Here is a 12,254-nt window from a genome sequence, read left to right as displayed (position 1 = left end):
TCTCGGATTCTCCAGCATCTGCAGTTCCTACTATCACAGACTCTGTTGGGATGGTTTTGAGATATGGTGGAAAACTTGAATGAAAAGGTATGTTTTTAAGGAGCACTTTAAAGTGAGAAAGGCGGGGGAGTTTTAGGGAGGCAGTTTGAGTGGTGTTGAACTTCATGAATGCTGTACAGCATTCATGAGGGAGATACTCAAAAACTAGACCAAGGGTGGAAGGGCGCTGAGAGGTTTAAAAGGCTGGAGGTGATTGTACTGTTTGAAGATTGAACTGATTATTTTCATTACAGTTTGTTCGCACAATATTGATTGGTGGGCATGGTGAGAGATTCTTGACATAAGACACATGCAAATCTGTTGCATCAGTAGCAACAATTCCTTTATTAATGACCACTTTTAACAAGGAAAATTAATGCTTTATAGTGGTGAGATTTTTTTAAAAAAAGGCTGTAAATTCAAATAAGGGCCTGATAAAAGGTGCCAAAAGCAAGAGGGAATGGTGGGGAGTCCCTCCAGAGCCAAGTTCCTGGGTAATTGAGGACATAGGGGTGGCATGGTGGCTCAATAGTTAGCATCGCTGCCTCACAGCACCAGGGACCCAGGTTCAATTCCAGCCTCGAGCGACTGCATGGAGTTTGCACGTTCCCCCCGTGTCTAAGTGGATTTCCTCCGGATGCTCTGATTTCCTCCCACAGTCCAAAAATGAGCAGTATTCTGGGTAATCCAAGATGAAGGACAGGAAAAAACTGTGGCTGTAAGAGCTGCCCCTTTTTTTTTGTGAGGTATTCTCAGTGTTGGAGCTGATTTCCTCAAATTCTAGGAACAGTAATTACCATTCCTAGAAGCTGTTGCATTGTTTTGGAACTTTAAAAGGAAGAGATCAAAACAACAGCACTTTAAAAAAGGAGGAAGAGAGATAAAGTAGAGGATATGTGGGACGTGAAGCTAGCAAGTAGTAAATCTGCACAGCTGTCTGACCCAGCTGCAACATGCACAGCTGAATGCCTCTGCTGTTCAGTTTCAAGGATCTCTGGAGGTTGGAGTTTGTTTACTTGTCTTAGAACCCACAGTGAAATTCACAGCTGACCTTGGAGAACCCTGTGTAGGGGGAGCTCACAGCAGGGGAGCAGAGAAGTGGCTATTTTTAAAGTATGACTTTTTTTTTTAATAATTTTTTTTTTTTTTGCAAATATCATATTGCAGCTCTACAGGACACTGGTTAGGCCACTGTTGAAATACTGCGAGCGGTTCTGACCTCCCTGCTATAGAAAGGTTGTTGTGAATCTTGAAACGGTTCAGAAAAGATTTACAAGGATGTTGCCAGGGTTGGACGGCTTAAGCTATAAGGAGAGGCTGAGTAGGCTGGGGCTATCTTCCCTGGACGGTCGGAGGCTGAGGGATGATCTTATAGAGGTTTATAAAATCATGAGGGGCATGGATAGGGTGAATAGCTAAGGTCTTTTACATGGGGTAGATGAGTCCAAAACTAGACAGCATTGGTGTAAGGTGAGGGGGGAAAGATTTAAAAGAGCTGCAAGGATCAACTTTTTCATACATGCACCACCCTCTGTATGAGATGAGCTGCCAGAGGAAGTGGTGGAGGCTGGAACAATTACAACATTTAAAAGGCAGCTGGATAGGTATGAATAGAAAAGTTTAGAGGTTCTGGAACCCATCAACAAACACATTGAATTGGACCCGATATACAAACCATTGAAAACAGAACCGGAAGTGATGCCAACCACCCCAGCAAACTCATGCATATAAATAACAAGCAGGACAGAACACCAAAGCTTCACTGGAGGTGCGCTGACGACGTTGCCTAGCAGGGTGACGAAACGTCTGCAATCAGACACACCGGCTTGGCGAGCATGTCTACACCATCGTCCACAACCCAAGCTACAAACGTTTTCAAAAAACATTATCCCTGTAACCCTACACCTCCTGTGGCCAACACACCCAACCCAGACATCCCTGAACACAACTCTGATTTACTCTTTTTTTTCATAGTCCAGCCTGATGGGTTTTTTTTTTTGCAAAATAAGTACGGATCCTTCCATCTTGATTTTCATATTTTAAAAAAAAAAAAAAAAAAAATTCTATACAGGTATTTTAAAAGTTCATTCTTCTATAACGTGGTCTTATTTGTACAATGGCCTGATTACCGTCTACAAATGAACCGTGTTTCTTGCTGTCAAAAATTAACATTTATTCCCAGCTGAAGTACAACTGTATGGTAACTCTTGTAACACTTTTTTTTTTTAATTTTACCTAAAACGAGCATGGTAAGCAGGAGGTCGGGGGTGTGTAGAGGTAGAGGGTGCAGGCCAGAGATTTGACAAGCTGAGCCAATTCCTTTATTTACAAAGTGAAAAATCCAGTTAACAGTAGAGTACAAGAGAAGTGAGTTTTCAAGTGTGTGATTTAAATGCAGCCAAGATGTCAGTTAGGGGAGGTGGCCTCTGATAAACTTTGAGAAAATATTTTATCGCACATTGTATAATCAGAATATCCATAAATCTTTCAGGATTCAAAAGACTCTTCAGCATCCACGAGGAATTTCCAGATGTTATTTTTTAAAAAAGCGATTTTAAATAAAGATACACTGTTTCCACTGCTTGGGGATTCTAGAACCAGGGAGCATTGCCCAAAAATTAGGGCAGACCATTCAGGAGAGAAGTTAGGAGGCACTTCTACACGGAAAGGGTGGTAGAAGTTTCGAACTGTCTTCCACAAACAGCAGTGGTTGCAGAATTGGTTGTTAATTTTAAATCTGCGATAGATACTTGTTTTTTATTAAGCAAAGGTGTTAAAGGATTTGGGTTGAAAGCAGGGAAATAGAATTAATCCATAGGTCAGCCATGATTTTGTTGCAGAGCAGAACAGGCTCAAGGGGCTGAATGGCCTATTCCTGTTCCTATGAACCACAGCCTGTCTGTCTGGTTCACAATGAATTTCTGAATAATTTAAATAGTTGAAATGTATTACTAAACAAGAGCTACAATGCAGTAAGATTCTGTAACCTTAGACCCATCACAATCACTTGTGCACAAGGCAGTCAGCGAGTTGTGTTTTATTACAGTGACTTCAATTACTGCTATTTACTGGATATTGCTTTATCCAAGCAAACCTGACTGTGAAACGATTCTTGAATATGGATAAATCAAATTACAGATTGTTTTGCAACAGTGACAAATTTCAGAAGTATTTTTGGCTGTGAATTGTTTTGGGACGTCCAGAGGTTGTGAGAAGGACTGTGTAAAGTGCAAGTTTTTTCTTAATAATTGACATTTGTTTGGAATGGACCTGGCATCGAGACTTAGCAGAGGGAATATTTTCTCCCGTGGGAGAAGCTGAAGAACTGTTTCCACTTAACACCCAAGTCTTGTCAATATTTTTGAGATAGCTTCAAGTCCAAAGTGGCCTGGCCTCAATCAGTAGATGTATAAACACTGTTTCTAGTTGAAAGTCTCAGGGCTTTCTTCCCTTGCCACAGCTGAAGGACCATGTTGGCAATGGAATGAACCCAGTTGTAACCAGAATTTTGATCAGCTGATTAAGTATAAACTGGCTGGAGTTTTCCCCAACCTTTGTGTCTCCAACATTTGAATTGAAGAGTGGGTCTTGAACCAAGACTGGCTCAGTGGTTTAATTATAATCCCAATCCATTGCTTGTCAGCCAGACATCTTACTTAAGTTCTGGAGCATTAAGGGCTTTTGTGGCACAGTGGTAGCGTACCTATCTCTGGGCCAGAAGGCCTGGGTTCAAGTCCCATGTGCTCCAGAGCTGTGTCATAACTTCTCTGATCAGCTTGGTGTTTAAAATATCCCAAGTCCTTGAGGTTTCTTAACACTGACAATGGACAGGGCTCAGGTAGGTTAATGACCTTGGGAATTGAGATTTAAAATTGTTTCTCTTGATGTGTGTATCAGTGACTATGCCAGCATTTCTTTTCCATTTCTGTTTGCCATGAGAAGATGGTGGTGAGCCATTCCAGACTTTGGTCAACAGGCATGCCCACAGTGCTCCCAGAAAAAGAATTTCAAGATTTTGACCCAGTGACAATGAAGGAATGGCAATAAAGCTCCAAGACAGGATGGCGTCTGGAGTACTTGCAGATGGTGGTTCCCATGTAACTATTGGCCTATGGTTGGTAGAACTGTGTCGCCATTCTTTGGTGCCATCTTGGCTTTATCGACGAAGCCACCATTCAGCACTACAGCTGAGATGTGGCATGACTGCAGACCTTCACTGATTCTGGGATCGCCGGTCTGCTGCATGCTGTTTATATTGCTGGGCATGCAATTCGTCTTTCATTGTAGCTTCACCAAGTTGACACCTCATTTTTAGGTATGCCTGATGCCGTGAATAGCCTGTACATGATTCTGTTCTCATCTGTGCAAATCTATTTCATTTAAGACAATGGTATTGCAACATAATATGATAGAGGATATCCTCAATCCTCGTCTCCGCAAGGACTGTGTGGTGATCACTTCTACCAATTATGGAAAAATCATCTGTGACACGTTGAGTGAATGCAAGGTCAAGTAGATTTTTTTCCCATCTCCCTCACCACCTACTGTTTAGCGGCTGCCTTTTAGGTGTCAGTCAGTAGTGGAGTTGTCCTGCCTCTCTCGGTGGTGGAAGTTGAAGTCTCACGTCCTCCCACCATCCAGAATACATGTGGCGCACTCTCTACCTAGTGATGTTCAGCATGGGTGAGTACTGCGTCATTTGCTGAAGGGCATGTTGCAACCAATTCTGAAGGGGTGAATAAACTCCTATCCTCTCTCTCTTGAGGTTGGGCTAACACAGTTAAAATTTTAAACAGCACTTTTTTTCCTCATTTAGTATTTACTTGAATATGCATTAAATATGAAGAGCATAACAGAATTCTTTGAGTTAGTTGTTATTCACTCCTAAACTATAAACTTTTCTATTTTTTAAGAAAAAATTAAATACCCATCCTGAATTCTGCAAAGTGCACACATGCACATGCTGTAGAATGCAAATAAACAGAACAAGGTATAGGGTGCAGGCAGGAGCAAATTTGAAACAAAAATCATGCTTCTTAGCTGAAGGAATTAAAAACTCCAATGTTGATCTTGAGGTTTTGATATATGAATACTGACAGTTGGCCTTCAATGAGGGAAATCCATTTGCAATAGAGTTCAATAGTCCATTACCAGAGTTTCCCCAGTTTTTTCCTTGAATATAAGTAGGTGGAGGTTTAATTTTTTTTCTTAATGTGTAAAAGACTATTCAATATTTGCACCTCCAGGAAAACCCCCATGTTACTGGTTCCTGGCCACATGCAAAGCCCAATTAGGGCAATGCTGACATTGGAGGGGGTGGGGGCAACAGTGAAGGGAGAGGGTAGAGATTAAATCAGAATAGAATTGGAAGGGGAAGTAAAGCACTCCACCACCCATGGTGTCCACATCTCCCTAAAGGCATTGACAGCATTGGTGCACAATAGGTGCTCCCTCTTAAAGGACATCTGAGCTCAAACATAACTGCAGAAGACAGGCAGGCAGCAGAAATGAACCCCCACTGCCCCCCCCCCCCCCCCCCCCCCCCCCCCCCCCAACCTCCACAGCCTGCTGCCTGGACCTGTTTACTGCCAGCCTGGCCAGGCCCAGGAGCAGACCCATGAGGAGATCTTCTGACCTGCCCTCACCGCTCCGAACTGGGTGCCTAAAACATTTAAAGTGCTCCTTTTGGATGCACCAGATCTATGAACATTTTTGCAGGCTCCAGTGAGAATTGAGGTCACTGCTAGTGGTTTACCAGACCAGTGCTCTAACCACTGAGTCATGGAGCTGGCAAACAGTCTGTGCGCATTGTGGGGCTTACACCCATGACTCTGAGCTTAAGATTGCCATGTTATACCTACTGACCTAACCAGGTCACCCAACGTAGAGGTTTAATCCCATTCGTTGTGTAGCAAGGTTTAGATGTAAAAATTAGTTCAGTCAATACTTGTGTTTGTAGTAAATATCCAGAAGCATTTAAGTCTCATTGTGAGCCATACATTACAATAACAATTTTCAATATTTGGATAATTGCCCATGGACAGTCTGTTCTAGGTGTGGCAGACAATTTCAACCATGTTATTTCGAGATTCCTTTCTAAATTCCTGAGTTTAACTAATCAAACCAGGTGACTTTGGTCATTTTAGCATATCAAAGCTTATTCTTAATTGCTTTCAGTCCAAGATGAATAATCCATAAATTTTGTTTCATCGTGACTGGTAGCCAGTGTAGATTAGAGTAAATTGTACCTTTTTTCTCAAGAGCAGCTAAAGACTGGCATTAAATTCTCACCCTGCCAGCGATGCCCCCATCCCAGGACTGAATAAATTAAAAACCTTTACTCGGAGATTAGCTGCTGAATATGTGGAACTCGAGCCATGCCACAGTGATGCTGGATCATGGAACTGAAGCCAGAGTCCGCAGTGTTCCAGAAGATGTCTGCTCTTCTATACCTTGTCAATAGATATGTTCAATAAAACGTGTCAATGTTCTCTCACCCAGAGTGTAGACCCAATACTACAACAGAAGCTGGAATCAATAGCAGGGGTCCATATACAGTTTTTTGACCTGATGCCATGAGACATAATGGGGTCCCGAATCAATATTGAATGCTCCCAGGGGCACACCCCGCTGACTGTGTATACATTCCTACTGCCATTTCTGGTGGATGATATCTTGGGATGATGGTGTGGTGCTGGGACAGTGAGGTTAGCCTCAGCATGTGTGACTGTTAGGCTATTGTGTAATGAGGCTATGGGACAGCTCTTCCAAGTTTGTCACAAGCCACCAGATGTTGGTAGGCAGGACTTTCAGTATTGAACAGACTTGATGTGCTTTTGTCATTTCTGGTGCCTAGGTTGATGCTGGCTGTTTTACCCTCTTTCTTTTAGTTTTTTTATTTAACAGTTTGACACCACTAAGTGGGTAGTTAAACCATTCTCACGGTCAGTCATGTTGCTGTGGTTCTGGAGACACCAGCTAAGGACAGCAGACTTCCTCCCCTCAAACAAGGTAGTGAACCAGATTGGATTACACCAGAGTGACGTGGTCAGCTTTCCAATTCAAGTTTATATGTTGAGTTCAAATTTTACTATCTGTCCAACTGAGATTTGAAGCCATGTTCTCAGCATTAGGCTGAGGCTGTAGATTGCTAGTGTTGGGACTTTGCCACTGTGCCGCTGTCTATCCCACAATGGGAGGCACCTTTGGAGAGGTCCATCGCAGTTAAAACCCTGTTGATTGTATGACAGGCTCCTGTCTGGGAATCAATGGGAAATTTGTCTTCCCCTATCTTAGGAGGAAGGCTGCCTCCATGAAGTTGCAGCTGACGTGCCATTAGCAAGATCTAATGTAATTAGATAATTAGGTTGTAATTAGGTGTTTAATGATGCAAATTAGTCATCTGCTTCCATGAAGCAGGTGCACGTCTCCTGCCCCCTGTTTGGGGAATCTTGCCCACCAACAGGACAGAAATGGGGAACCATTCTGATTCAGATTCCTTGTCTGTGCCTGTTATAGACAGTGTTTCAGCTCCTGGTAGGGCTGCTTGATTTTTGTGATTCTGTAAGAGTGCAATATCACGTACTCAAACAGCCCAAGCAATGAAATGTCTTTCAGTGAAACATATCAACACTGTCTGTGAAATATTAAGAGCTGAGGGGAGGTGGGGAGGGCAATCCTGTTTTGTTTACTTTAAAAATAATTCTTAATTGAGATGTGCAAAGCCCCCAACTCAGTTGCGTGACCTTACGTGATATTACAAGTATGTTGGGGGTGGGACTGTTCTCGTTGGTTAGCTGGATGGAGATGCGTATGTGGAGGGGAGGTGATGCTGAAGAGGAGAAATTATTCAGTCGTGCCAAATATGTGACTGCACAATCTGTGGCTTGGCTCCAAGTAGAAAATTTCCATTTGCCTTCGGTGGCTGTGTGTGACCATAGGGCACTTGTGATTGCTGATTGAATATGTTTTGGAAAATGCTCCTTTTGCTTTATCTTTCTGCATCAAAACCAAATAAATTTTGAATTCACCTTGCCTCTAAGGCAGATGGTGAGCACAAAAAGAATTATACACTAAAATGATTGAATTGGATTCTCTAGCTTGGGCTAGAGAACCTGTTTTTTTTTCTTAAAAATATGGTATCTGATTTCTCCTTCATTCCCTGAATTGCACCATCCATTCCTCCAACTCTCGCTCGCGCTCTCTCTCTCGCTCTCTCTCAAACGTGCATGCAGCACACACACATGCTTGCTGTCATGTACACTCATTCACCAGCCCAATGCACTCTTGATTTTTGCCCTTCTCTCAGTACACATACATCATTCTCGTAGCCTCAAATATGAGTGTATGTGTGCAGGATTTGTATAAGGCATATTGCTAGATACATCGATGTTCTTGTGTCCTACCTGTCACCAACAGGATACTTCCTGAAGCAGCCCAGGGATAATTGCCAATTTTACTCTTGTGCTTACTCCAAATTTGAGTTTTTAATTGATTTGCCTGTAAAACCATTTTGATCCAAGCAACCTTCCTGCAGCTTGAATGTAGTGCAAGGGATGGACACCACTAACTGCGTCATGTTGTGCAATGAGTTTAATCTACATAGCGACACATGGCACTTGTTGGGAACTACTAGTCTAATTAATTAACAGTTTTTAGATACATTTGAACAGGTTGATTTAAAAGTGTTATAACATCCTTCTGCAGAAGGAGGATACTTGAACCCAGGTCTTCTGACAGCAATATGACATTACAATTGCTCCACAAGTGTCATCTTTGACCAGTTTAGACGCTGCATCAAATGAGCTCCATTTCAGCTTTCTGGCTGCGTAAGTGGGTTTATACTTAGATCCTTGAGGGCTTGTGGTTTGGAACACACAGCCATTTTTAACATCAGGCTGCATGATTGTAGGGAGGTTGATGGTTGGATTGGCTGGCATGGAGTGTGGTACTGATGGTTGTCAGGAGGCTTGTTTGGTACAATGCCAGATGTAGTAATGGGTCTGAGAGATCACTTAATGGTACTGTTCAAGCTTCGGATTTTTATGGTGGCTTTTTAAATTAGTGAATACAGAGAGTTGGCTGTCGCTTCTAATACATGTTTCAACACTTAATTTTCATACGCCATAGCAAGTAGCTAAAGGCAGAATCTGTGGTGCTTAGTGTGTTGAGCTGATTTTGAGGATATATGAAATTAATAATTGGAGCTTTTCTAGAAAGAGTCAGACCCTTTGTTACAAAATGTGTGTGATGGAAAATCATACAATCCCTTACAGTGTGGAAACAGGCCATTCAGCCCACTGAATCCACTCTGACCATTTGAAGATCATTCACCAGGTAGAATTGAACCCAGGTCCCTGGTGTTGTGAGACAGCAGTGCTAACCACTGAGCCACCATGCTACCCAGTGATGGATGTTCTCCAACTCCTACTTTTTTAATCAGCTCATTTCCAAGTTCATGTACTGAGATAGGGTGAAAATAAACACTACCTCATGTTTCCTTGGTGCACTGGTTCATGACACATTCCTTTGATCTCTGAAGCTAAGTCACTTATGTTTCATGTGTTTATACTCAGCTATTTGAAGTTTCTGTCATCAGAAAATTTAAAATAGCTTTCCTGTCATCAGGAAGACTTTAATTGACACTTGCGTGCAGAAGTTGTACGAATTGGTGCACATGCTTGGCTGGATCTGAGTAACTGGGTAATCAGGTCTCATTGATTAAGCCTGGCTACATGGCCCAACCTCCAGAGTGGGGCAAAATTGTGAGGGAAATTGTACGTTTTTCTCCATAATGTGTCAAGTCAATTTTCTGACATGGTGCATACGCTGTTAATGAATCCAATTCACTCAGCAAATGACAACAGTTGTGTAAATATAGCAATACAGATGCTGAGCTTGGACGTGGACCAGAGTGAGGAAGCCAACTAAACAATTTGAATGTAAACAGTGTGTGTGTGTGTGTGTGTGTGTGTGTGTGTGTGTGTGTGTGTGTGTGTGTGTGTGTGTGTGTGTGTCAATTTCTCTTTTGAGCAATTGCATTTACTTTCTCAAATTTTCCAGTTGAATTTTGAAAACCACTTTTTTGCTTCGTACTGTTCAAGTTGAGGGTGTCCACGTGATATAACCAGCAGCTGAAATGTACTAACAAAGTCTTTCAGTTTGACTCCTGGGCTTGTTACATTCACCTATCTATTGACAAGTTATGACCCACTCCTGAGTGAGGAATATGCCTAAGGCGTGAAATACTGATCCTGAGGGAGAAAACTCCACAATCTTAAAATCCAACAAATGTGACAAAATAAGATTTGAAAGGAGTAAGGATATTTTAAGTCTGACTATGTTGTTTTGGGCAAGTGCTAATTTGAATTAGAAAAGTCTGAGTTGTAGGGTGAAACTGTATAGTTGCAGTCCCTGAGCAGCAGAATAGTTTGAATTGTTTAGGGCCAAGACGTTTGCTCGAACCAGCAGGTCAAAGTAGCTCCAATTTCAGTTTGACATGCTCTGCCTGAGTTTTCCGGCCTCTCTTTCTTGCTGCATAGCTTTGGGGGTAGTTGAACCCACACTGCGACTTTATTTTGTTTTTGTCCCTGTGCCTGCCCATATCAGTAACCACATCGACATGCTCCCTTGTGACTTGAGATGAGAGTCTTGTGAGAAGGTCAGAGATAATTCAAATAGTGGGAATTCTGACCCAGCATTCCAGCTTGGATAGTTTTTTTTTAAGCTTGCATGAATACAGAGGGTGGCTGACTTGCGATTTTTGTCATAGCTCTGGTCTAGTCCTATGTAGCAAACTCAAAATAATTACATAATTGTGTCGGGGGGCGGGGGGGAAAATACATGATAGCATGTATAGTGCTTGCTGCCAGGTGGAAAGAATGTACCCAAGACCTAGGCCAGGATGGTTTGACAATGTTCTGGTTGCACAGGCAGTTTGAGCCTGTTTTATACAGAATGATGCATTTCTCATTGTGTCCATTGAATTGTTTATTCCCTTCCCTATTGTACAAAACTATGACATCGAGTCCTACAGCATGGAAACAAGCCTTTCATAATGAGAGCTATCAATGGTTGAGCACACCACAACCATAGATGCTAATTTTGATATGCTTCCTTGAATTTAATGCACCAATCTCATTTTCTTTTTCTTTTGCTCTTTAGATCCTGCGAGCCTCTAGTCGAGAAGGAAGTTAAAGGTAAGCCTGAGAATTGCAGCTGCTTCGTGCTTTGCATTGGACAACTTTGGGCCTCGGGAACTTGACACACTATTTCATTGCAAGATTTTCTCATGATTTTGAAGAAAATGGCTTTTTTTACATGGGATGTAGAAGGAATAGGTTTCTTCTCCACCATCCTACTGAGGAGATCTCCTCTTTTTTTTTTAAATATTTAAACTTGCTCCCCTAGTTCTTGTCCCTTTCTCAAAGGGAAATATCCTTGCAGGTACCCTCCTATCTAGCGTCCTCAGGATCTTTTATATATTTCCATAAGATCGCCTCTCGGTCCTCTATACTGCTTTGGATACAGACCCACCCTGTCAAACCTTTCCTCAAAAGATAATCATCCAATCCCAGCTATCAGTCAAATAAACCTCCAGCAGCTGTAGTTAACTGATAACTTGCAATGTCAAAAATCCTAGTACTTTGAGTTTTTATCCTCTCCTACCCTGCTCTGGTGCCCACTGATGTCAAGTGTTTTCCCTGATGCCTCAGCAGTTTTAGCTGGAACATAAACACAGTAGGGCCACAGAGTTAGCACGGGGAAAGAAAATCGGCTACTGTTCTTGCTTCCAGCTGCCAACCAATGACTCACCTAAGAGATAGGAACGTAAAAAAGCCGTTTGAGTCTGCTCTGCCATTCGGTGAGATCACAGCTGATGCAATAATCCTCAACTCCACTATCCTGCCTTTTCTCCATTAAACCTTGATTTCTGCTATTGAGATAGACCGACAGATTTTTATCTCAGCCTTGAATATATTTAGTGATCCAGCCTCGATAGCCCTCTGCTTTCTGTCATGTGTGGAGATTGTCCTTCTGGTCGGGGCTGCTGACAAATGGCTAGTGCTGTGATATAGTGTAGCCCAAGCAGCACCTGGGATGAATGCGAGGGCTTGTAGGTTCCTCCATGTGTCACCAATGTGAAGACCCAAACCTGGAAACAGACTGTGTTCACTTTTTTAAAGTTGTTTTTTTTTTTTTTTTTTTTTTTTTAA

The 12,254-nt window shown here is 42.2% G+C and overlaps 1 protein-coding gene across 2 annotated transcripts in view; it reads left to right on the top strand.

Moving 5' to 3' along the window:
* The window catches only part of LOC109926725 (proline dehydrogenase 1, mitochondrial-like), a 44,159-nt gene that overhangs the window by 10,915 nt on the left and 20,990 nt on the right, over positions 1 to 12,254 (top strand). For both annotated transcript variants that reach the window (XM_020526577.2, XM_048611413.1), the window contains exon 3: positions 11,203 to 11,237. In XM_020526577.2, the coding sequence (XP_020382166.2) occupies positions 11,203 to 11,237 (35 nt within the window). The remainder of the gene's footprint in view (positions 1 to 11,202; positions 11,238 to 12,254) is intronic.

The sequence above is a fragment of the Rhincodon typus genome, chromosome 24 (genome assembly GCF_021869965.1).
Source record: "Rhincodon typus isolate 14 chromosome 24, sRhiTyp1.1, whole genome shotgun sequence".
In the NCBI taxonomy this organism is placed as follows: Eukaryota; Metazoa; Chordata; class Chondrichthyes; order Orectolobiformes; family Rhincodontidae; genus Rhincodon; species Rhincodon typus.
This window is presented reverse-complemented; position numbering and strand designations above follow the sequence as displayed.